Here is a 26,665-nt window from a genome sequence, read left to right as displayed (position 1 = left end):
GACTATGTAGAGGTTGGCCTCTCGTCCTCTCATCTCTCACAGATGAATAATTAAGGAGTGAGAGGTGTTCCATCTTTTCATGGAAGTTTATCACCGTTGGGATGTTTGCACAGTAGAGCCGACTGCTGAGTATGCTCTCATTTGCCTTTTCCTTCCACGGACACTGCCTAGCTTCGGCCTGGCCTGGCTAACCCCATCTGGGACGCCCGCGCTGTGAATCAGCACTGGAAGTTTTAAGCATAAAGAAGAACTAATACTTGGTCATTTCCTGTGTGCCGGGCACTTTCGGCCATCTGTCCTTTCTCCTTCCTTCCAGCTGCTCAGATCATATGTTGGAGTCGTTCTTGACTTCTGTCACACCACGTCTCAAGTGCATCCCCACCAGCCCGGTCAGCCGGACCGCAGCACCCCCACCTCCAGGTGATCACCCCTGGCCAGCCTCATCGTAGCAGCCTTCCGCCTCCACCCTGCCCCCCCCTTCTCACATCTGTTGTTAAGATGGCGACAGCGGGAGCTACTGTATGTGTCAAAAGGTAGCTCAGGTGGTGTCATTCCTCTGCTCAGCCCCCTCCAGTGGCTTCCCATTCCACTCCGCGTAGAAGATGAAAATCTGTACTGTGGTTTATTAGGTGTGTGCGGCCTGCCCCATGTTTCGCTGACCTCATCTCGTACCCCCTCACCGCTCTCCAGCTCACGCAACCCATCATCAGATCTTCTTGCTGTTTCTTAACTGTCTGCCTCAGAGCTGCTGCCTCGGGATCTCTGCACTAGCAATTCTCTCCTTCTGGAATGTTCTCTAACCACATGGTTTTCACCTGCGTGTTCTTTGTCCAAATGCTGCTTTGTCAGTGAGGGTCTTCCTGGCGCTCCCTCCTGCACCTAAACTTGCACCCCCTCTTCCAACACCGTCTCTCATCCTCCTTCCATGCTTCATTTTTTACTCAACCTATATCATCACTTTCATTTTATTTATTTGTATTATTGTCTATGCAATTAGCATGTAAGTCCTGCAAGGGACAGAGGTTTCACTGCTGTATCACCAGCCCTCAGAACAGCCAGGCCTGGCACACTAAGTGAGTTTATGTGTATAGGAGGGAACAGAGGAGAGGAGGAAGAAGGAGACAGACTCTTGGAGTTAGGCATTATCTCAGTTGGTAGGTCAGGCACCGAGTCTCCAAGAAGTTGCCCAAGATCACACATCCCATAAGTGAAGCCAGAATTTGAGCCCAAATGTGTGACTCCAGAGCTTCTCTGATTTCCACTTTCTTGCACTGTTTTCCTACAGGCATCTCTGCCTCACTTACGGCAACCCTAAATAGATACTTAAAATGCCTTACAGAGAATACTTGGCCAGAATCTCTTAGTCTCCTCAGTATCATCTGGAGCTTAATCTATAGAATAGACAAGTACTAGCAAAGTCCTAAACCAGATGCCCCTCAACATCAGAAAATGTATTTAGCACACATAGCTAAAGAGATGAAGAAGCAGCACATTTCTGTCAATACAGACTTCCCAGGCAAACCAGTGAAGTCTTTTTGGTCATTGATTCCCAAAGCTACTCTGGGTTCACCAGGGGCTCACTAGGGGGACCAACCCCTGTCAGTTCCAGAGTTGGCACTGTCCCGGGTACATCCACACCACATGCCAGGCTCTGTCTGTAGCACTGGGGATACGAAGGTGGACAAGACAGGCACGGCACTGGGCATGCCTTTAACAAGCTTCACTCCCCCTCGAACTTAAAAGGCCACTGTCACTGAATCCCTAGAGTGGCTAGTTTTTAAAGGGATAGTCTCCCAATTTCACTTTCTCATCCTGTTCTTTGAAGTTCTGAAGTTCATTTTCAGTCCGTCATGCACTCTTCTTTGGCTAACAGGAAGTTATGGCGCTTATCTGAAGATTAAGAAACATCCAAGGCAATGAATTCCTGTTCTTTTGTCTCCCCAGCCATTCGGTAGACTTAGCAGTCATTGTGGTTCAAGAATCCCCTGAGATACCCCTCCTTGCCCCTCAGCAAAGCCACAGGCACCCTGTGCAAAGAAATGATAGCTGTTCCATCCGTCTTAGGGAATTTGTTCTGGACTTGGGATGGTTTTGTTTTCTTCCCTAGATGTTGCCTGTTGGATATGCCGTTAGGCTTTACACCTGTAGCCCAGGACCAAATGATGCCTGGACTCACACTTATCTGGGAGAGGTGCTAAGAAATCAGTCATCAGCTGATACTAAATTTGTTTCCCTCTCTTTCCAGCTATGTCAAAACTTACGGGTATTGAGGGATACCATTCCATGTTTTGATCCCCGTCTTGTACTATTTGCTGTAGGTACATGTCTTCAGGACATTCAGTTAATAGAAAAACAGGCAGTGGCAGCAATAAGTTTAGAACCCTCTTGTAAAAGATATGGCCACAGAGGGGGGGAAATGGAGGGAGTGACAGCTTGAATGGCAGGGAACTTCAAGGAAGCCCTTTTTAAGATTGAGCAGATTCCACTGTATTTGTCAGTCTGAGAGGAAGAGGCTAGGAAGATTGGAGATATGAGAGAAAAGAGGATTGCTTAAGCAATATCCAAGACAGGGTCTTATAAGAGCGTGGAAAAAGGCTCTAGATTTGCCAGATACACCATCTATCCAATTTAAGCTGGAGGAGAGGAAAGAATTATTTTTCCTGAGTAGAATCTATCATTTGTATGAAGTGGCAGTGGGGCTAACTCAGAAGAGTTGGAAAGGAATGCAGGGCACATCTTTATTTGGCTCTAAGAGCATTCCAGGCACTGTCCTGGGTGGTTAGGGCTGCAAAGATGAACAAACCTTCAGTGGCCCCTGTCACTGGACTCTGAGCCTCTTAGAATTGGGTGCTGCAGCCCACGTGGCCCTGTGAGGAAACAGACGCAAACAAGACTGCATGGCCGTGGATGCGATGCTGATAAAGCTGCGCACAGAAGGTGTATGGAAGGAGTGGGTAACCCTACGGGTTTGCATGCAGGGGGAGGCCATGCAGAGCTCTGCAGAGGCATCTGGGAGAGCCAGACTGAATTTGGGGAAGCAGAGATTTGCAGCCATTCATGCTGGAGGAGGGAACAAACAGAGTAGGAGATGATGTGGGTACGTCCCCATAATTCACTTTCTGCCCACCTTCCTGCTAGATAGTTCCATCTTGAGTAACAAAAGCCTTTCTTCCTAAATCCAAACCAATGCCCTCCATCTAGTATTCTGTCTTAGGTGACTAGCAGTCATTTGCAAAATATTATTGGTTATCTACACAGAAAGTCTAAGTGGAAGAAATGAACTGAAATTGAAGACTTGTGTAATTTAATTTTAATTTAATCAGCTGTATCCTGAAACTTTTTAGAGTCAGATCTCTAAACCGGCAGTGTCCAATAGAAATATAATGTGAGCCACATAATTTATATAACTTAAAATTTTCTCGTAGTTGCATTAAAAAGGTAAAAAGAAACAGTTGAGCTTCTGACTCCTGGTTTTGGCTCAGGTCATGTTCTCAGGGTCAAGCCCCACATGGGGCTCTGCACTCAGTGGGGAGTCTACCTGAGGTTCTCTCCCTCTTCCTCTGCCCCCCCCCCACTTGCATGTGCACTCTTTCTGTAAAATAAATAAATAAATAAATATTTTTTAAAAAGGCAAAAAAACAGAAGAAATTATTTTAAATATTTTTATTTGACCCATAATATCCAAAAGATTATTTCAATCTGTAAACAGTATGTAAAAATAATTGAGATGTTTTACATTATTATTTTTCATCTTGTCTTTGAATTCTAGTATTATTTTATATTTACAGCATATCATTTTTTAAAATATTTTATTTATTTATTTAACAGAGAGAGAGAGAGCACAAGCAGGGGGAACAGCAGAGGAAGAGGGAGGAGCAGGATCCCTGCTGAGCAGGGAGCCCAATATGGGGCTCAATCCCAGGACCCTGGGATCATGACCTGAGCCGAAGGCAGACGCTTAACTGACTGAGCCACCCAGGCGCCCCTTTACAGCATTATCTTAATTCATACTAATCACATATTAAGTGCCCAGTAGCCTCCCATGGCAAGTGGTCACCTTAGTGGACATTGCAGTGCCAAACCAGGAGAGGAAGTTAGGGTCATGTGATAACCATTATCGTGTGTCTGAGCTGACGAGTTCCAGTTCTCTGTGGCTAACTTGATTATTTGACTCTGCAAGCTATGTCTCCAGTACATTTAGCCTCTCATCCTTCTGCTAAGTGGTTTGTTTCTAAGATTTCCCTTGTTCTTGTTGGAGGAAGGAAGGTATCGAATAGAGAAAAGGACCTTTAGACAGTTGGCTTTTGTCTCTATCATGGCAAGGAGAAGTTTTCTACAAGATTCTAATAAATAGGTTTCCAAGTTATCTTTAATTTTTTCCCCCTTAGGTAATTTGTTGGCTTCCTTTTTTCCTCTTTTCCTGCCTGCTTCCCAAGATTTAGAAAACATTCGGTTCATGATGTTTTTGAATATGGTAGTATTTCAGATACAGGCATGATTTTTATGAAGTTAATTTTTATTTTTAAAAATGAATTCTGCCCTTGGTCACATATTTAGAAAACAAGTGCCGTAAACATTTTTTTTTTAATTATGGACGAGTCGATAGGTAGAGTATTATACAGTGTATGGACAGCTTAAAGGACAATCAAATGAATACCAGGGCCTACCATTCAGCTTAAATGATAGAATGTAATAATAGAATATTATACTAATAGAATAGAATATGCTAAAAATACTAGTACTTTTGGAGCCTCTCTGATCACATCCCCTTTTTCCACTGTTGAGTTAAATGGATTGGGTTTTCTTCCTCATTCCAAGACTTGTTTTTCAGGCCTGAAATCTGTTAACCTGGAAACAGCTAATTCAACAGGCTTTAAAAACCCCAGATCTATAGGACGTAGATGGGTGTGAAGTCTGAATGTCCTCTCCCAGTTCAGCCTTTGTGGGGCTGAGAGACAGCGGAGGGAAGAATGCCCTATGGAAAGGCCACTAAGGAATCCAGGGGACAGGCGAAGAGCGAAGGTTTCTTAGGAGCTGTTGAGAAATCGCTAAACTGTCATTTTATTTTTATTTTAGCCCATCTGAGGCTTTGGGAACATTTGAGTCGGTTTTTAAAAGAACCTTTGGGACACGCCCAGGTGGTTCAGTCAGTTAAGCGTCTGACTCTTGATTTCAGCTCAGGTCACGATCTCAGAATCGTGAGATCGAGCCCTGCCCAACAGGGAGCCTGCTTAAGATTCTCTTTTCCCTTTTCCCCCTGCCCCTCCTCCCTGAAAGAGAGAGAGAGAGAGAGAAAGAAAGAAAGAAAGAAAAAGAAAGAAAAGAAAGAAAGAAAGAAAGAAAGAAAGAAAGAAAGAAAGAAAGAAAGAAAGAAAGAAAGAGAAAGGAAGGAAGGAAGGAAGGAAAAGGAAAGGAAAGGAAAGGAAAGGAAAGAAAGAAAAAGAACCTTCTTTTGGCCTTTCCTTTGAGCTTAGGAGTAAGCCAGATCTCAGGAGAAATGAGACAGGACTTAAGTGCCTTGGAGCTGAGCTGCCTCCAATTCTTATCCTAACCCCAAAAAGAGAGGCTCACCTTCCCTTGTTCTCCCAGGTGCCAAATACCAGTTCTGAATCTGCAGTCTTCTCTTCTCTCACGTTCATCACACTTGCTGATGAATAACTTCCTAACAAGTAAGGTGTTGGTGTTTGTATCTCTAGCTTTCCCCAAATGCAGGCTCTACCCCACCCACACCCATAAAATGTTTGGTGGTTATAAGAAACAGTAGTGCCTTAGTTTCCACTGTGGATGCTAGGTGACTCTTAGATGGGTGGGGCTGTTGGGAGAAGCATTGGAGTGCCCAGATAGACAGAAGATGGATGCAGACTGAACTGGACACACTTTCAGGACCGTTTCTTATCCAGGAGCATGGCTGGATGCTTATTCTCTCCCCTCAGCTCTCTTTTGCTTTCATCCCCTCCCCCTTGAATTTGTATCTCCACACATGTCAGTTACTGGTACATGAAATAGTCCTTCCTGGAGCAGTCGTCTTTTTCTGTAGTTAGATTTGCTTCACCAGACCAGCTCTGAAAAGGCAAATCTTTGAGTTGAGCAAATCCTTTTGTAAGAAGCTGGGATGGTAGAGCAGACCTCTTCTGTGCAAGCAGGAGCTCTTGAAATCACTGGTCCCAGTCCTCACCCTAGCTTGCCTTCCATCTTTCTTCCCAGCTGTAAATGGTGCACTCTAGTACCGTGATCTGACATGGTGTAACGTGATCCATGTAATGGACGTTTACAAGACTTCGTCCTTCTCTGGGGCCCATTTCACATGTGAGAGTGATGGTTTTGGGGAAAGGAGGAAGTAGATTCTTTCTGCTTTCAAAGACTACATGGCATAGGGCAAAGAATGGGTGATGGAAGGGGGCAGAGTGTCTGAGTTGGGATATATTGGTCAAGGAAGGAGATTGGAGCCTGACTTTCTTGTTCAGGGATTTGCATGTAATTTTCTGAAACTTTATTATTTATATACTTCTTTTCGCTTCCTTCATCTGTCACCACCACTGCTTAGGAAAGGAAAAATGTCTCCTTGGCATATCTGTGCGATTTTCACTGGCATTCAGGAAGGAATTTTCCACGGAGGGAATAACAAAAATCATGGTTGGGTTCTCTCCATAGATGACCCAGTATCAAATGTAGGTAGATTCTTAGCAGACTTTTGTTGCAGATGATCATGGTCTTTCCAGTTTCATCTGTACAATGGGAATAATAATAGAGCCTACCTCATAGGGCTGTTGTGTGGATTAAACTAATAAATGATTGTAAGGTGGCCAGCCCTTAGAACAATGCCTGATGCATAGTAAACATTGTTGGTCCATGTTTAAAATTCCAAAAGTTATGCTATGGTCTTCAGCAGTTGGAGGTTTTCCTTTACCTATTCTGCTGCATACCCATTTAAAACTTCATTTATTTGAAGAAATCAGTTGGAGACCACGTTCTTTCTTTAAAAACCTCATCAAGATATTTCAAACTCTTGAAGCTTCTCTGACTTTTTCAGTAAGAAGCCCAGCTTATTCTGGTGTCTAGCATCTACATTGTTCTTTATGGTGTCACCCATCCCCTTCCTTCCCAGACTTTCGGCATCAAAGAGAATTATATCTATTTATTTGAAATACAAAGTACTTTACAAGAATGAAGTCCTTTATGACTAGGAATGAGATAAGCTTGAGCTTCTTTTCTATTGTGAAATGTTCCAATTCCATTTCTAATTCCTGTATTTTGAGATTTCAGTCTATTTATAATCGACTTCTTTATGCTTTCCTTTGTTCCAGAACAGGTATAAGGTGGTTCCTGTAGTACAGGATGAGATAGGCAGGATTCAGTTGGGGTAAAAGGGGGAGCAGAGCACTCACTAGAAGAAAGAAAAGGATTTGCAGTAATAACCCTCAGCATTTACACATTGCTTTGTGTTTTTTTCCCCCCAAGTACTTTTAAAACCAAGGTCTCTTTGGATTACCCCAGTGACTCTGTGGGTAGTGTTCTTCCTGTTTTATAGATGAAGATACTGATCCCTGAAGAGTGTGTTTTGCTCACGATCACCCAGCTGATACTGGTGACAGAGTTGGGATCAGGACGCCTGGCTTTTCAAAGCCTGTGTGCTTCCCTAGAGTTGAAATCATGTATCTGCAAAGTCAGGCATTATGCTGTGACCACCTCAGAGGGATTTTTTTTCCCCCTACAACATAATCTGTCTCCTGGTTCAGTACTGAGGCATTGGCCATTTGGGCATATTGAATAATCTTGTTAGGATGGCAAGACTGGAGGTCACTCATGGGGTTGGGCAGACCTATTCCCCTTGACTAGCACCAACAGTATGGAAACCTACCTTCGACTTCTCCCGGGTGCTTCGGGGGGTTTTCAGCAGTAGGTGAGTGGGAATCCTGGCACCCTCAACTCCATCCCCTACCCCTTCTGGGGAAAAGCTTATCCTGAAGCTGATGAAGGGCTAAAAGTAGGACATCATCCCCTCCCACAGCTGGGTCGAAAGATTCATCCTGCCCACATGATTCTTTACACTTGGTGTAGGAAAAATAAGGAAAATTGAATGTGACTAAGCCGTGGCACGTTGTCTGTTGTTGCAAATCAGCCTTCCTAATACCCCCCGTGTGTGCTGCTTATGCCTATGCATTTGGCCTTAAGCCAACCCCACCAGTCCTTTTTAAAGAAAAGGCAAAACCTTTTTAGGAGAGTGCCTCAAACCACTCTGAGCTTCTAGATTAATCTGAAACAACATCTGAGTTCACAACTGGGTCAGAGTTGCAGAATAGCAAGAGACTTGCCAATTCAGCAGGCGTGTGTCTTGGGCTAGTTAGGAACCAGGACAATCTTGAGGTCTGACTTTGTTGCTTATGTTTAGACCTTGCGTACTGAGATAATTCTGGGTGGCTTTGGATAACTTTGTTTCTTAACTGAAAAGGAGTGTCTGTTGCCTGATAAGTGTTTATCCGTGAAATAGCAACACAGTGTAGGTCTTAGGGTAGGAGGGCTTTTACATCTCCAGAGACCTCTCCCCCCTCCCCCCCCCCCCCGCCAAAAAAAGCAAGGTCATTGGCTCAGGCATGTTACTGAAGTAGAATGTCAGTCCTAGCTTTAAAAAAAAGTATCTGTATTATTCTTTTTTTTTTAAGTTTTATGGGAATATGGATTTTAAAAATTTTTTTAAATTTTATTATGTTGTGTTAATCACCAGACAGTACATCATTAGTTTTTGATGTGGTGATCCACGATTGTTTTCGTGTAACACCCAGTGCTCCATGCAGTACGTGCCCTCCTTAATACCCACCACTGGGCTAACCCATCCCCCCAGCCCCCTCCCCTCTGAAACCCACAGTTTGTTTCTCAGAGTCCATAGTCTCTCATGGTTCATCTCTCCCTCTGATTTCCCCCCCTTCATTTTTCCCTTCCTTCTCCTAATGTCCTCCAGGCTGTTCCTTATGTTCCACAAATAAGTGAAACCATATGATAATTGACTTTCTCTGCTTGACTTATTTCACTTAGCATAATCTCCTCCAGTCCCATCCATGTTGATGTAAAAGTTGGGTATTCATCCTTTCTGATGGCTGAGTAATATTCCATTGTATATATGGACCACATCTTCTTTATCCATTCCTCTGTTGAAGGGCATCTCGGCTCTTTCCACAGTTTGGCTATTGCGGACATTGCTGCTATGAACATTGGGGTTCATATGGCCCTTCTTTTCACTACATCTGTGTCTTTGGGGTAAATACCCAGAAGTGCAATTGCTGGGTCATAGGGTAGCTCTATTTTTAATTTTTTGAGGCACCTCCACACTGTTCCAAAGTGGCTGTACCAATTTGCATTCCCACCAACAGTGTAAGAGGGTTCCCCTTTATCCACAGCCTCTCCAACATTTGTTGTTTCTTGCCCTGTCAATTTTTGCCATTCTAACTGGTGTAAGGTGGTATCTCAATGTGGTTTTGATTTGAATTTCCCTGATGGCTAATGATGATGAACATTTTTTCATGTGTTAGCCGTTTGTATGTCTTCTTTTGAGAAGTGTCTGTTCATGTCTTCTGCCCATTTTTTGACTTGATTATTTGTTTTTTGGGTGTTGAGTTTCAGAAGTTCTTTATAGATCTTGGACACCAGCCCTTTATCTGTAGTGTCATTTGCAAATCTCTTTTCCTTTTCTGTGGGTTGCCTCTTTGTTTTGTTGACGGTTTCCTTTGCTGTGCGGAAGCTTTTTATCTTGATGAAGTCCCAAAAGTTCATTTTTGCTTTTGTTTCACTAGCTTTTGGAGATGTATCTTGAAAGAAGTTGCTATGGCCGATGTCTGTATTATTCTTATGCAGGGTCTCTTTCTTGGATTCTTTCCCCTTTCTCTCTTTGCCTTAAGGGCTATACATAATCATAACCAAATAGAACTGAAAACAGACAAACCTGTCCCACTTCTAGTGGATAGAGGTCTGGGGTCCAAAAATGCCTCTTTCTTGCCAAATCTCAACTTGTTCCATGTCTTTCTTTCTTTTCTTTCTCTCATTCTCTCTCTCTCTCCTTCTGTCTCCTTCTCTCTCTCTTTTCTCCTGCCCCCTTCAGCATCTGGCTGAGTGAGGACTCGCTGTTTGGTTTGCCATGTGTCAGTGACAGATCCTGTTGCTGGCTAGATCCCGGGCGTCTTTAACTCTTCTCTCCTTACAAGGATCACAAAAGGGGTTTTCAACGTCAAGGCAAAACTCACACTGAGAATTGTTTTTGACTGTGGCTATTTAACAATGTGAATCAGAGTGAAGTGGTGAAGACCTTCGTTGTGAAGTGACTTAGGTCTTATGTGACTTAAAGGGCATTTTCTACTCGTATACTAGCAGAGTTGGAGAGGACTCTCAAGTTTAAGCCTCCAGACCACTTTGAAGAGACGTGTAAAAATCAGTGCCCCCTCCTCCCCCTGGTGCCAGACACCGGACTGGGCATTTTGCATTATCTCTGTAACCCCTGAAAGCAACCCTTTAGAGTCTGGTTTTTTGCAGACGGGTAAACTGAGGCTCGGGAGGGTCCTGCCACCAGGATACACATTCACGTCAACCTTACAGGCACAGTGTGTACTGCTGGGCTTTCCGAGCGGACCTGCTCCAGCTTAGCAGATCGTTGGCAGCGCTGCCCGGAATCGGAGCTGTGCTCGTAGCGGAGACTCGCAGCGGAACAACTTTCTGGGTGGGAGAACATAAGACCCCCTCACACCGCAGAGCCCTGCCACTTCTCTCCCTTTCCTGTCAGAGGCGGCCATGATTTGCCCTGGTGACAAGAAAGGTACTGTCTCCAGCATTACTCAATGGAGCAAGGATATTAAAGAGGAAATTTCCATTAGGTAAATAACTGTGAAAGAAGAACCCCAGAGAAGGGGGAGAAATTCAAGCCCAGGCTCCTGTTACACTGGCCAAATATCTCTGGCATCCCATGCTTGCTGAATATCATAAAAGGGTCAGGAAAACTGATCGAACAGAACAGAGGGACACAGTGTGAATTTTTTCTCTTGCATCATTCCAGCATACTTGAATTTCAGTTTTATAAAATCAACTACCCCGAGCCTGGCCCCAAACCCAGGCTAATTCGTAGGAGCTCTGTTTCGATGGACAATGGGATTCTTTTTGGAAGGTGGGGTATTGACAGTGTGCATCAGGTGTGCCATGGAGCTGGCAGCTTGAAGTGCTTCTGAGACTTTTACCCCCTTGCTGAAAATAGGGCTTTCTAGAAATTAATAACTTTGGACTGCGGCCAGAATTCACAAGTGTGGTGTGTGCTAAAGCTTCCTTCAGTGGAAGAAGGGGGAAATCAGTGTTGTCTTTGCAAGTGTTAATAGCAGGTTTTCTGAAGGACGTTCTGTTCCTTGGAAACTTTCGAAGTCTTAAGTTTTTTGTGGACTTAAAATTGCTACAAAATGAGTTCTGTTGACTAAAGTCTCCACAAATGCTCCTTCTGGTGTCCAGGTATTGTTTTTACTGAGGACAGTTACAGATTATCTGCAAATTACCCTCCAGGTGCTAGTCCTTTCCCCGTGCTCAAGCCTGGCGCCCGATGTCTGTCCTGTGCTTCCATGGCCTTCTGCAGATAGCTGCCGCTTCTCTGAGCATCCATCTGCTAGGCGTTCTGCACGCACACCATCTCATGTCATCCTCCCAACAGCCCCTCGGAACCTGATTATTCCCATTTGGCATGTGAAGAAATTGAAGTTCAGATAACTCAATACTGTTTTCATTGGATGCCTCATATGTATCAGGCTCTGTGCTAAGTGCTTCACACGTACTCTCTAGTCCTTATGGCATCCTTGTAGGTGGATATTCTCATCCCCATTTTGAAGATGAGGAAACAGGCTCACAGAGGTGAAGTTCCTTGTCCGTGATCTCACAGCTATTAAGTGTCACAGCCTGAATCTGAAGTCAGGTGTGAAGGTCTTTCCATTATGCCGGATACGGACCTCCTGACTGAGGTCCTTGAAGGCAGGAGGCAGAAACCATCTCTGGCTAAGGGTTCTCATTTGCTAGCCTGGCACACAGTCCATGTTGCTCACATGTTTGATTGATTGTTGGGTTGATGCATAGCTGGATTGTGCTTGCTCATATCCTTATGATTTTCAGCCTTTCCCCCACTGCCTTGAGATTAGTTTTCCCCTTACCTGAATATCTGTCCCCGAGCTTCATTCCCCATTTTGATATTCATGAGCATGCCAAAGAGCATCTGCTCTGAAAAAAGCTCAAAATGAATTTGAATTTTGATGCATTTGGCTTTTTTTTTTTTTTTTTTAAGCACATGGGCAGGGATGCCTGGGTGGCTCAGTCGGTGGAGCATTCAACTCTTGGTTTCGGCTCAGGTCATGATCTCATAGGTTGTGGGATCGAGCCTCGTGTCAGGCTCCTCGCTCATCAGGGAGTCTGCTTGAAAGATTCTCTCCCTCCGCCCCTCCCCCTGCTCTTTCTCTCTCTCTCAAAATAAACAAATCTTTAAAAAATAACATACAATACATAGACAGAACTGGGGATGGGGTGGTAAAGGATGTCCTGCCCCGGTCACTCCCACATGGCATTGTGGCTCTCATGGATACCTCTGCTCTGGCTTGATTATAGTGTTCTAACTCAAGGTCCTGGGTGAAATAACACCTCCCCGCCTCAGAGAAGACCAGTGCCAGAGGGCACCCATACAGAGTGCTTACTGGAATCACCGCCCTCTCCGGCCCACGTGCTTACCCTATCTTTGAGGGAGAAATAAGATACGGGGTGTGTATTTTCCCACTGAGGTGGGGAATGAGAGTTGGAATTAAGTATGACTAAGTGCTCCCACAGTGAGGGAAGGCCCCAAGCTTTCGGTGCCCTGGATTCATACTCAGAAGCCCAGGGGACTGGCCCAGGGCCCAGCCTCTTTGACCACGGAACCCTTCATCTCACTGATTTCAGATTAGTTCCTATAAAGCGTCTCTCCCCGTAAAATCTGATTAACCTCAAATCAGTACGGGTTTGGCTGGATCACGGATTTCAACATCTTCCCATTTCCTGAGTTCTCAAAGTCACAGTTATAGGGGTGAAGGCTTCGGTAATAGTTTCCTGTTAATAATATCTTTGTATCCTTTATGTTTACTCACAAGTGACAAAGGACAAATCCAGCTGGCTTGGGTGAATAGTTTTTTTGTCCACAGGGCAGTGAGAATTCAGACAGAAGTCCTAGGGTGAGTTGAGTAGCTGTGGGCACCTTCCTGCAGCTGAGAAGCACATAGCAGGATCCAGCATTTAGAGGGGTGTGTGATCTCTTAGGTCATCGTACCCTATCCTCCTGACGTCAGCGTGGTGTTTTTGTACAGAGAACGTCCAGGACCAGTCGGTGCTGGGGGAGCCGAGGGTCCTGTAGCAGAATCAGTTGGCAGTGAAGCTCTTGGCATAGGCTGACTCCTAAACCTTGGGGATTGAACTTGTTTTATTGATGGGGGGTGGGGGGTGTTGAAGGAGAGGGGGTGGTTTTAGGCAGTTATTCTTTTAAAAATAAGATTATTCTTATTTTATTCTCCCATATTCTCTTAAGGGGAAAAGTATTATAGGACTTTTCATTTCTTCCTAGTCAGCTGCCGGAAATTGGTAGACAGGACCTTAACTTACTATCTTTTCCAAGGAAAGACCTCTTTTCAAGGAAAATGAAGAGTTTGAGGAGGTGGGAAGGGCCCGAGTGAGACACTGGACACAGCGTGGCTGGCGCTGGGCCTCTTCACGTGGAGACAGCGCGCCTCTGGGGACAGCTCTCTCACCCACCGCTGCCTCACCTTTTCTGTGACATTAGTCACGGAGAGGCATTTGTGTCCAGACCCCGAGTGGAGAACGCTGGCAGCCACCATAATTCCAGAACGTAGCAGGGACTCGTTCTTTTGACCCTTTCCAAAACAAGGATCACATTTTCCTCTTCTCCCTTGATTCACAAGTGTTTTCAGTTTGCGTTCCAGGCTCTCGTTGCTGCCTGTTTCATGTCGGGGACTGTTACCTTCCCAGTGAGACTGTCATCCTGGACAGTAGGTCCAAGGCTGCTATGTGTCCTCAGCAGTACCTCAATCTGTGCTGGGCCCACAGTGAGTGCTTAATAAAGACGTTCTAACTTGGATCATACATCACATGCTGTCAAAGCTGGGAAGGATTTTGGAAACCACCAAGTCCAACACTCTAATTTTATAGATGGTACCACTCCAGAAACTCATTCTGGAGGCCGGGGTTTATCTGCTGGGAAGAGGGGGGTTTGGTTTGGGTTTCTGTTTTTGTTTATGTAAAAGCCTAGTGCAAATGACCATAATTCTAAACCTTTGAAAGGCTTTCTTTGTGGTGCCGGATGTTCCTCCTTGGACTAGCAGCTGACTAATAATAACAGTAAGAATGCTCACTGGATTCCATACCCTGAGCCACTCTTCACTGATTCATCCAGCCACACAGTGTTGGTGCTGTTGTCATTCTCCACATGCCGACAGGGAGGCTTAGCGGTAGGGCACCTTGCTCAGGATCCTGTAGCGCTGGAATAGTTGAGGGAGGACCAGAGTCTGGTCTGGTCAGATGCCCAAACTCATGGCCTGCAGTGGCTCTCAGACGGGATCCCTGACCAAAGCCCCACTTGGTGATTCACAGTGCTGGCTTTGCGACATGCCGTGCTGTCTCCAACCTAAATGCAATTGTAAGATTAATTTTCATTAACTTTAGTTCTCCAATTAGACACAGTGACTGGGAAGGCAAGGCCAAAAGAAATAATGATAGGGATTGCATCTCTAGAAAGGTCAGTGATCGCTGCCCTAGATCATAAAAGCATTTGGACTGAGTAGAAGGAATGAGTGTTCCCATCTCTTGCTCCAGAAACCATTGCTTCACCTGGAATCGCTGGTTCTTCCTCTAGTCCCTCTCCTGTGCCCAGAACTCACCTTCTCCTGTCACTCGTGTCACGAAGCCTCAGGCCTGGTGGTGTAAAAATATCCACTGGGGCACCTGGGTGGCTCAGTCGGTTAAGCGTCTCTCTTCAGCTCAGGTCATGATCTCAGGGTCCTGGGATTGAGTCCCACAGCGGGCTCCCTGCTCAGCGGGCAGTCTGCTTCTCCCTCTCCCTCTGCCCCTCCTCCCCACTCGTGCATGCTCACTCACTCTCTCTTTCTCTGTCTGTCTCAAATAAATAAAATCCTAAGGAAAAAAAATCCCTTGCCAAACCAGTATGAAACAGGCCCCCCAATGACCAGGCTACCCAGTATACTGGGTCTTTAAGGCAGGCAGTTCACCTTGAATCTTCGCACTGAGCTCTGTATCTAAATAGCATTCCTGTGAGTTCTCTGAAAGGTTAGTCCTGGGTCATTGGCACTTAAACCACTTGTTTTGGTAGATCCTTCCCGAGAAGGTTAATTATATATTTGATATCCTTTCCTCTTTATGCCTGAATGATGAGGATAAGTACCCTGTGGTTTATTAACTGTCACTTTAAACCTTTTCAGATTGTCTTGTGACAAAACACAGTTTTATGTCCTTTTTATCCAGCTTTGATGGATGAGACAGCTTCTCTGGTAAAAGAATGCCAGGATAAATAAGATCTTTCTCTGATTTGTGGGGGAGGATTTTACATTGGAAGTCATGAGTTCAAGTCTGCCATTTCATATGAAAGGTGACCTGACCTGTTAACCTTTCCGTATACTTCATTTTTCCTTTGGGTCAATGGGGCTGGGCACCTAGGCACCTGGTAATTGTTGAATAAGTGAAAGAAAAGACATTACTTTAGGGCAATTGATGTCTCTAAAAGTTTTGATCCCTAAAGCAACAATTTGCCACATTTCCTATTTTGAATCACACTGATTTCTTAGAGCAAAGAGCCTCTGCCCTTAACATGATAGAACCCCAACGCTTACCTCTCCTCCCCCAAGTCATTTTGTGATACGTTTTTCAGTAAATTGCCAGAGGACTGTGGAAAGCGGATGCCGTTATGGACATTTAGTTGTTTTGCAAACCTTGTGTCCCCCAATGTAAAGCGTCCTATAATCCGTATGTGTCCAGTGCTTGAGAACCAATCTCCTGGGGCATATAGTATATGTAATTCAATTACATATCTCTCTTTTCTCAGTTGGCGTCTACTGAATCCCAGCTAGGAGCAAGGCAAGGTATTTATTTAAAATAATTAAAATAGCAAAAATAGTGCTGAGGCCTTAAAACTCTTTTCCTTCTGTTTTTTTATTCATTCCAGTTTGCAGGGACATTATCAGATGGCTTAGGGAAGACGATGGACAATCGACATCAGTCAGAGCGGGAGTACATTAGATACCATGCAGCTACAAGTGGGGAGCACCTTGTAGCCGGCATCCATGGCCTGGCTCATGGTAAGTCACGTGATATCCGGAAGACTGACTCTTCCTCCACAGTTCCTCCGAGGTCCCTTTCCACCCATCCAGTTGCAAGTAGAAATCCTGGCCGGGGAGCTTGGTGTGCTTGGTAGCCTTCCAAGCTCTCTTATTTTATCCTCCTTGCAATTGAAATGTTACAGCCTATGACACCTCCTCACTCACTTTCAAAATGGTGTGCACATTGCAATCCCTTCCTCTTCTCTGGCTTCTGTTCCCAAAGTGTCATAAGGTGTAGTCAGTTGAACCCCTTTTTAGAATATGGAAAATATGGAACTGCTCCTTCAAGACTTGCCTTCTGCTTACTGAGCATTCCCTCCATGGCAACTGAAATGTGAAACCGGCTGCCGGGTTTGTGGCCCAGATGTTTTTGAGTCTTGTATAAATGCATATTCAAAGGGATTGTCAATCCGTGCGCCCAAGAGATATAGGTGATGGCATGAATGTATTAAGTCTCTGAATTTGTTTGAATTCTGACCTTTAATGCTTTAACTCCTACTCATTTGCCTTTTGTTGCGTTTTTCTCAACTTCTTAGTGTGGCATTCAGGGCCCTTGGAAATGTAAACCCAGCCAGCTTTTCCAACCATTGCTGCCCAGCCACACTGTATTTCAGCCACCGAGAGCCGTGGGTTGTTCCCCAGACGTACTCCCAAGGCCTTGCTCACTCACGTTCCTCTGCCCTCCCCTCCCTGCCTCACTTCCCTGCCTATCAAAGTCCTATTCAACCTAGAGGTTTCAACTCAAATGATGTTTGCCCAGCTCTACTGTCCCCAGGTAGAATTAATGACCATTAGAACACATGTAGCAGTCTGGGTTGTGTATCTAGGCAGCTGTTTGTACCTTGCTTTCCTGGCAGAGCCTCATGGGATACCGGGCATATAGCTCCTGCTTAGTAATGCTTAGTAAATTGCACGGTTTGTACCAGATTCTTAGAAATAGTCTGAAGCTAGCAGAAGTCATATCAAGACTGACCAAGTTCAGATTATCCACATTTGGAAGAAGGAGGAAGATGGATAATAGAAAATTTTATTTCTCTTCATGCTTAGGACACAGTGTTTAGGGCAGGGTTTTTATCAGTTTTCCTAATGATGAGCTTTGGATCAAAATGCCTTTACTTTTCCTAAGCCTGCCCTACTGGAAAGGGAGCAGCCCCAAAGGAGACATCAAGCTAGGAGTAAAATTTGGCTGAAATTAATCTGTTTAGGGACTCAAAAATTTGATTGTTGGGCAGCCATTTGGGGTTAAAGATTTAATAATTCTTTCTAGTAACTGTAATGATAGTGCATGGGACTAGGAGGGACCGTTTTTTTTTTTTTTATGAATACAAAATGCTTTGCTGTGTATAATTGCCTTCGTTTGTCTCGCATCTTTGGAATATGGAGAGAAAGCCTAGGTGTCCTCACTTTTTGAATGGACACAAGAGTATGCTGAGAAAATGGATGATGGTTCAAGGTTGGTTGCAAAATCCCTTCCAACCGAGGACCATTCATGCAATCCATGCAGCATCTCCAGGAACAGGTAGCCTCATCCAAGGAGGATGCATGAAGCTCTGGATGGCATGAGAGTGGTAGCCTGGAGTGAAAAAATTCTTCGGAGATAACAAGAACCAGAATCCATTCAGTCTTCTTGGTTTAAAAATGGGGAGTCCTGCCCAGTTTTCTCTGCAGGCCTTGCTGCACCAGGCTCAGTAATGTCTGTCTCTCCGTGAACTTGGTTCAAAAGGTTGGGAGAGGGCTGTGGCCTCACTGGAGCAAGTGGACCCAGAATCCAAAAGAAACGTGGATTGTTAGTGTGTTCTCACCCAAGGAATTTCCTTTACCGATTTGTCTCACTAGAGATGAAGAGTCTAGAGAGCTTCCTCATGCCCCCACCGTCAAAGGGTAAACATCCTGTGAGTGTCCCTGGCACACATCCTGGAAACGCTCCCCGGACAGGGCCTCACTTCTTCCCTGTAATGCCTGTGTCCTCTCCAGCCTCTGCCAACTTCTGGCCACTTCTGACGCTCTTTAAGGTCATTGCTGTCAACTTTGAAAACGTTTGGAATGTCTTTGTGACCTAGGATGGTCTTTTGAAGAGACTCCATGGAGAGTCCCGGCTGGTTTTGGCAGCTTCTTTTTTTTGGGGGGGGGGGTGCCTTTCATCAAGGCCTCATGACTTACTCTGATTGCCTAAACCTGATTTCAGCAAAGTGTGCAGTAGCTTTTACCCCATTTGAAATGTGTGGTGGTGTTGGCCAGTCACACAGTGTTCTCGGAAAACCGAGGATCTGTATTTAGTTCTCTCTGCCTTGTATTTTATGGGGCCCCAACTTTCCCCAAGGGCCACTATGTGCTAGTCTGTTGATTTAGTCCTACTGTCTGCATAGTCTCCTGATTGCCCATGTGCTTCCCACACTCAGGAACTAGAAAGTAGCCACTGTTAACTTCTTAGGTGGTCTTTGATTTTTTTTAAACTGGGACACACTTCACTTCAGACTAACATGTAATATATATTCTCAGACTCTAAACTTAGTGGGCAAATCTGAGTCTGCCGGTTCCCCAACTAGAGTTGGCCCTCCTGTAGCCTATCAAGAGGTTGACAGAATGCCCCTAAGTTACCTTGCCAGGTGCATGGAATTGATGGGGTTCGGCTTTAAATGCTTTTGCTTTTGTCCTCAGCCAGGTTACAACAGCCCTTGTCTCTTTTGCTAGGTATCATTGGTGGATTGACCAGTGTGATCACCTCAACAGTGGAAGGAGTGAAAACAGAAGGGGGTGTCAGCGGTTTCATATCTGGCCTTGGGAAAGGGCTCGTTGGCACTGTAACCAAGCCAGTGGCAGGCGCCCTGGATTTTGCATCAGAAACAGCCCAGGCAGTGAGAGACACAGCCACGCTCAGTGGCCCAAGGTCAGTGGTCATTGGGGGGGGGAGGGGGGGAGTCACTTTTGCAATTTCCAGCCCAGGTCTGCTGCCTCTCCTGATCTATGCTGATGTGATTAATCGTATACTTTCTGCCTTAAGATGCCGTTTTTTAAAACTTGAATACATGTATCTAAAATTTCTGACCTGCCTAATATAAATACATGAAAATAAGGCACAAAAATCTGGCATAAATTCTTCCAGATCTGTATCTGCCTATCTTTATCTATGTCTATAATTCATATATATATAAAATGTTGTTTTTCTTCATTAGAGGGGTCAGAAATAGGATTACACCCTTACAAATCACCAAACTAACTAGGCCCCCCACATGCACATTAAGAAAACTATCAGGCTGCAGGCTGTGTCTGGCTCCTAGGCTCCATGGCATGTTCTAGAATCCCTGCAGTTGCAGTTCACCACGTGAGTCTGTCCTTTCTTAGTTCTCCTTCCACTTGGACGTGCGGGCCAGTCCCCCAGCCTCATGAAGGAATTCCCCAGGCAGGTTGGCAGTTCTGCTGTGAGATGCCATCTTGCCTTGCTACCAGCTGAGAAGGGAAATCGGGGGCAGCCCATATGGCTCTGCAGCCCACAGAATCCAACTACTTTAACATAGCTCTTTGTGTTAATAGCCTATTTGAGCCTTCCTTTTTCAGAGTGACTAATTGGGGATCTTATCAACAAAGGGTATAATGAATGTTACAGTTCCCAGCCAAGCTGGACGCCACTTAAGCCCAGAAGGATTTTGCTGCTCCCTGGTTAAGAGATATTCCCCGAGGGAATTAGCATGCCCTTTTAGAATGTCTAGGGCCTGGGCCTTGTCCACACCCTATTGCTCCCTTGAATAGGATTTGAAGTGAAATCGTCCCCAATTAAAATGAATCCATGTGTCTGTCACCAGGAGGCCTTACCGATGACACATTACTGCAGGGGAAATGCTTAAGATTATAGACTGGGACCATGTCATATGTTCTGCCAGAATGTCTTCCATCTGGAAGCAGCTGCCTTTTAAAAAGGGATCTGTAGAGTTTACTTAAGTTACGTTCTATTCTCAGATACAGGGCTGAGACAATCCTTGAGTGTCTCATAAATGAAGCATTTATGAAGTTGGGGGGAGGGGCAGTAGGGAAGCTTCAAAAGCATTTCCAGTTTGCTTTTCTGTGTCTGCTGGAAGCCCCAGAAGTCCACCTCCACTATTCTGTTAGGACAATAAGACCTAACGATGCGTGAGTAAAGCAGGAGACCCCTAAGAATTCCGAAAGAAGCCTCCTTATTTGTAAAATCCCAGAGTGGCCAAGGGATTGAGTGATTTGTTTCAAAAGGGGTCTGAGGTATATGTGTTTAATTTTTAAAGTATCATCTTTTGTTAGGAACTTCAGTGATATTGACCAGAAAGAAAGGACTTGAAGTTTCTACGGTATCAGTTTGGAAGTCTTGATAAAGCTTTGCCTTCTTTTTAGGAGCATAAGAAAGGCACAAAACGGTTGCTGCAGAAAGCAAGATATCCTTGCAGTTTCACGGGCTGTCCTGCACTGATATAGCAGGTTCCAGTCGTGTCACCAGGTGTATACCTGTCAGTCAGTCATTTCTAGCCAGTAAATATTGATTGAAAATTTTCTAAGGACTCGGGGTTGGGAATCTAGCAGAAAGAGGGCCCTGCTCTTCCCCTGGTCCAGTGGGGAAGCAAACATAAAACAAATTATTAGGGTAATAATTACTTGCTAAAATTGTGATAAATGACACAGGAGATTTACAGGGTGCTGTGAGACCATGTAATTGGAGAAAGTAAAGGGGAGAAGGAGGTTGGCTAACCTGTGGTCAGTGGGGTCACGAAAGGCTTTTCAGGGGAAGTGCTGTTCCGAAGTCCAGTGTGCTATCCATTGCGCCATGGAGCCCCCTGGGAAGTGCTAGTTAGGATGAAACCTGAAGCATATGGTGGGGGTTGGCCAGGTGAAGGGAAGAGAGAATCACAGTCCAGGTAAAAGGGGTCCAGAGAGGCTAGGCAACCTGCCTGAAAACAAACAGTAATCAGGCATTCTAATTGAAGTCTAGCTGCAAATTCCCTGAAATAGCTCTCTTTGTTGCCCTTCACTCCTAGAAACAAAAGCTACAGTGGTAAGTGAGAAGCAGCCAGCTAGTCATCGGCCTGGGGACCTGGGAGCTTCAGTGAGGGGCAAGTAAGCTTCTGCATCCCCTCTCTGTTCTCAGAGGAGCCACTGGTGGGAAAGCCCTGGCCAAAGTTGCCAGAGGGGAGTGGGGCATGTGCTGGGCTGTCTAATTGGGAGCCTCGAAGAGATTTGGCCTTTACCCTTTATTGCACTGAAAAGACATTACAGCTTCTTCTGACACACTTTGACCAGTTTCCCTCCATCCACTTGTCTGGGTCCCAAAGTAGGTTATTAATGACCATCCATGTGTTAGAAAAGAACACTTGGCCTGGAAAACAGCAGGTCTGGGTCCCAACCCCCCTCTTAGCTTAAGTCTCCTCACCTCCTTAAGCCTCAGTTTTTCCATCTATAAATTGGGGATAAATATACCTGTCTGTTTATTCCCTCTCTCAGAGGTCTGAAGCCCAACCAGGGTTATTTTAATGTGGATGCTATAAGGAACTATAAAATGCTGGACGGTCCTATTTTTGAAAGTCACATTAAAGGAGCACAGAGCTTCTTGCAGGTGGAGAAATGTTTCGGTGCCTTGAGGGTTTGTTCTGATGACACTGTGATCTCTTAGGAACATACTAGTTCTACCAAGGGATAAATCACCCTGGTTTCTTGGAAGTGAGTTATAACCATCTCCAATCATCCCAGTTGATTGAACAGGATCCAGGGGTGTTACTCAGGGTTTTTCCCCACTGTTTAGACAACAGGGACTAACAAATGATTTGAAGGGATTAGAAGTGAGATTCTGACCGAAGGCTGACCTGAGCCCAGGGACCGAGCCAGGAATAGAACCCAGGAGTCCAAGAGTTCTGCCTCTGAGTCTGCTCTTGGAATGAGACTTTCTGCTTCCTTTGTATTATTTCGTCCAAGTGAAGGCTTAGATCTTAGCATCTATGTTTTAAATGACTCAAATTTTAAGCAGATGATAGCAAAGTAAGCCATAAAACTGTGAAAGAATATTCCTTCCAGTAATCCATCTGAAAAGTGGCCTTACAGGAAATATTGGCTCCTTTTCGTGTTTATTTGAACATGATTTTATTTATAGGGAGCCCCCCCTCCTTGAGTTCCTTTAGATTAAAATACTTCCAAGTTCCTCTCTTTGGTGGAATGTGCAGGCATTCCGAAGAGACAGTCACCTAACTTTCCCCTGAAATTGCCATGCCATCTGATAGTTCTTGGGAGGGCAGGTGGGGGTGGGGGGTGAAGAGGGCGGAGGACAGCAGAGCCTTTGGCCTCCGCATGAATGTTGTAGACCAGTATCCCCTGCTGCATTCGTTAACTGTGCAAGTATGTGTGGTTTGGAACCGAAATAAGAAGCCTTTTCCAAGGCAACGTTGTGCTGGCTCAGGTTGCATCTTCTAGTCTACGTGTATGGGGCCACATTTGTCTGTTCCCAAGTAAAGTTCATGAAAATGGCACAGCTGGTGGCCACACTTGTGGTCCATGGAAGCCATGCCAAACAGCCCGCCACCTTTCAAACAGGCCAGGCCAAAACAGGGCACCCGCTGGGCTGCCTGCCCAGCTCCTGCATGTGTGGTGGTATTCGATGGTAGTATTTGAAAAGATACTTGGGTGGGTAGAAAGCCGCAGAGACCCAGGGGCAGCCATTGCCCAACGGAAGGCAAAAATAATGTTGAAAAGGGGAGTATTGGACTCTGGGCTATTTATTTGCTTGTTTATTTCTCTAAATACCATCTGTTGTAGGCTTTGGGCTACATGACATTTTAGGAAAGTAGCAGATGATGATTTATGAAGCTACGCCCTGGGGTTTCCTCCAAAATATTTCTTCACCTTTTTAGTCAAGACCCAAAACGGGGAGAGAAGTGGGAGCTGGCAGAACTTGAAATATTTAAACTAATTTAGCAAAGCTCAGGAGTGTTGGAGCTTATCTCATTTAAGTTAGATAAGGAGGAACGGGGAATTTGAAGGATAATGATAGAGCAGTGCTTAAGAATATAGCCATCAGGACTTTGATAATGCTCTGGAATCCCAGGACCCCTGTATTGTGCACGTAGATGTAAATTCCAGTTGCTCTGAGGGCTTTCAAGTAACCTTTTGGTTGATGTCATGGAAAAGATTTATGGTAGGCATATTTGACTTTTTCAGTACAAACACTCCCAAGACACCACCCAAAATTCGTTCAAGACACTTTCAATTAATGGCCTTCTGGATGTGAAAGTGAAGTGGATTTTCTTAAGGAAAAGTCCTTTTTGTTAAAATGTTTGCATTGTACCGATGACTGTCCAAGACAGAAGGGAAAGACCCTCTTGGGTCACCAGAACCTGAATGCAGTCAGGTTGGACAGATCGGAAAAAAGTCCACAAAGGAAATTTAGGAAATGCTTTCACTACTCTTTCATTCCAGTTTGGAAATACTGCTTGTAATGATTCGGCCCTGAAAGCAGTCATTTGTCCTTCTTGGTTTTATACATAACACATTAAGCCAAACTGGTTTGAACGGAGCCTTCAGGGAACTTTCAGAGGTAAAAATCTTAATAAAAGTTAAAATGTTTGTTAGGATATGCCAGTGCCATCAGTTTTTTCCACCAGTGTTCCACCTAAGGCAGAGGAGAGTGGACTGACGTCCCCTGTATCCGGGGACAGGAGCAAGTCCAATATTGCTTGGAAGGTTTCTGTTTTATCTGAAAACTGTAAATGAATTTTACCTTTTATCCCATGTTTGTTTTCATAAGATAATGTTTTTAATAAATGCTACCAAGTAAAATGAGCCCTTCAGAAGGACACACCAGGTCATCCTGTAGCTTCCTCCTCATACTCCTTTAAGAGCCACAAGACATGCTTTCCAGATGAGTCCTGCAGACCCTCGTAGCACTGATGTAAAGACAGGTATATGAACACGAGTGAAAAGCCAGAGCCTAGTACCGATTTGACGCTGAGGCTCAGTTTCTGGCCTTTGGGCGAATCTGTCTGTTGGCTTGCTAGCTGTCCGCTGCCTGAGGCAGCCAGTGCATTGCTGCATTGCATGCCAGCTTTATCATGGGAAGGAATTTGATTTCAGTGGCACTGAAAAAGGATTGCTGTGTCCATCCAAAGGGAAGGGACTGTTCACACCTCCCCTCTCCTGTCCCCAAATGGCACATTGGATAGAGAGCGGCCACTTGACCTATCTCCTGCTCACCCTTGGGTATGTATGTGGTGAGAGCCATATATTCGCACTTCCTAATCTTGCCAAACCAGGCCCTTCCAGAGAATGCCCCAAGGTGGATGGATCATTTTCTCACTGTTTCTGAGCAACCCCCGCGGAAGAAACAACATTCAGAGCCGTGTCACAACATAGGCTGTCTCGCTGGGGTCTGAAATTAAGCTGATGAAGTCACAGGATAAGACATTGTTTAGAAACATCTTTCATGCCTTATAAGTTAAAATTCCTCTCACAGGAACACAAGCAGAGAGCTCTTATGTTTTCCAAGACAGACTTCTTCTCTCTTGCTAGACTGTAAATACTGTACTTTCCTTTCACTCAGAGGCTCCAAACGATGCCACTCTTGTTATAACATAACCTACGGAAAGCTCAGATCTGTTGCTAAAAAAAATAAATGGAAACCTGCACACACATATTTGAGAAGAGTCTTTCCATTTCTGAAATCCCATGACTCATTTTTATGCAAGATTATCTGTTAAGAAAAAAAAAAAAAACACTTTTTTGGTCATGGTACATTATAATCGTTTCTAGAAAGGAGAGTGTCTATTTTTTGCCATTTTTGGCATGCAGAGATGACTGGCTTCATGGGAACAGCACAATCCTGTTTCCAAAAGTAAAAATAAACTGAATTTATGCACGTACATCTTTTAAGTACAGTCCTTGTATCTCAACCAGCAGGTCTTTGCTCAAAGAAGATAGAATGGAAAAGTCTAAGTGCTTTCAAATTTTGGTTTTTTCCATTTGAAAATTAAATAATCAACCCAGCCATTGTACATGTTGGGTCCTTTCCTTGTTCGGTGACTTGGATTCGTAAAACTCCAGAATGACTGCATTTGAGATTTTTGTTTTGAACTTAAAGAGAAACAGAACAGCATATTCCTTCCTGAGAAAAATTTGTATTTCGTGCGTTAGAAAAGAATGAAAAGCCATCTCCTGTTTCTGGAATTCCTCTGCAAAGACGTTAAGTTCACTTGTTCTTAGGTTTTGATGACTACCCTACATCTCTAATGGTTTTCCCTTACGAGTCATCCCTTTTTTTTTTTTTTAAAGATTTTATTTATTTATTTGAGAGAGAGAGAATGAGAGACAGAGAGCACGAGAGGGAGGAGGGTCAGAGGGAGAAGCAGACTCCCCACCGAGCAGGGAGCCCGATGCGGGACTCGATCCCGGGACTCCAGGATCATGACCTGAGCCAAAGGCAGTCGCTTAACCGACTGAGCCACCCAGGCGCCCACGAGTCATCCCTTTTTGCCCAGGATGTAATTGGAATCCCCCTTAAAGAGAGGATCCAGGTTTGAGTTCAGATCCCCTGCTCCCAGAAAGCTTTAGGGTGTGAGGTAATTGTGAGGTACGGAGAGGACCAGTGGGCTAGCAAGGGACTGAATGAAGACTATAGTGTTGTTTTACAAGGGAAAGCTTGTAATCCTTTGGGGAAGGAAAGGCAAGTTTGGGGGTTGTAATGAACCCAGAGTCTCCTTGCCCCCCATACCTTTATTTAGTCTCTTTTGCCAGACCACCTCTCAAAGACAGATTCTTGCTAAGTTTCTCACTAACTTGTCGAATGGGGAGAAATAAGATTGAATTTGTAAAACATTTTAATCACAGTATACTCTAAAAGAAACAGAGTTTTCTTACATTGGGCTTATATAACTCGAATCGAGTTAACAGTGTTACTGGTCTATATCCTTAGTGGATTTACTTGGATACGGAGAGGAAACTGATTTCTCATTAGCACAAAATTTGTCCATGTGGGTCCTTTCAGAACAGAGGCTCTCAAAATATGGCTTGAGGACCCCTAGGGAACCCCAACCTTTCCCAGGATCCATGAGGTCAAGCCTATTTTTATATATTTATATATGAATTCATACATAGGTAGATAGCTAAATAACCATTGTTACAATAATACTCTCTAATGAGTGTACGGTGGCGTTTTCTAGAAGCCACACAGCGTGTGATATTGCGCATGGTGATTGACTGTAGAAGCAGATAAGAGAATGCAGCTGTTTTTTGTTAGGCAAAACTTAAAGAGATTTGCAGAGATGTAAAACAGGGCCCCTTCTCGTACCTTCTGT

The 26,665-nt window shown here is 44.6% G+C and overlaps 1 protein-coding gene across 6 annotated transcripts in view; it reads left to right on the top strand.

The window, feature by feature from the left end:
• VPS13D (vacuolar protein sorting 13 homolog D) overlaps positions 1–26,665 on the top strand; it is a 246,078-nt gene that overhangs the window by 179,713 nt on the left and 39,700 nt on the right. For all 6 annotated transcript variants that reach the window (XM_045898674.3, XM_045898673.3, XM_045898671.3 and 3 more), the window contains 2 exons: positions 16,220–16,352; positions 19,065–19,260. In XM_045898674.3, coding sequence (XP_045754630.1) covers positions 16,220–16,352; positions 19,065–19,260 — 329 coding nt within the window. The remainder of the gene's footprint in view (positions 1–16,219; positions 16,353–19,064; positions 19,261–26,665) is intronic.

This window comes from Mirounga angustirostris, unplaced genomic scaffold, assembly GCF_029215605.1.
Source record: "Mirounga angustirostris isolate CCGP_5_RB_7025 unplaced genomic scaffold, mMirAng1.0.hap1 SCAF_4, whole genome shotgun sequence".
NCBI lineage: Eukaryota > Metazoa > Chordata > Mammalia > Carnivora > Phocidae > Mirounga > Mirounga angustirostris.
Note: the sequence above shows the minus strand (reverse complement) of the source record. Positions and strands in the feature narration are given on the sequence as shown.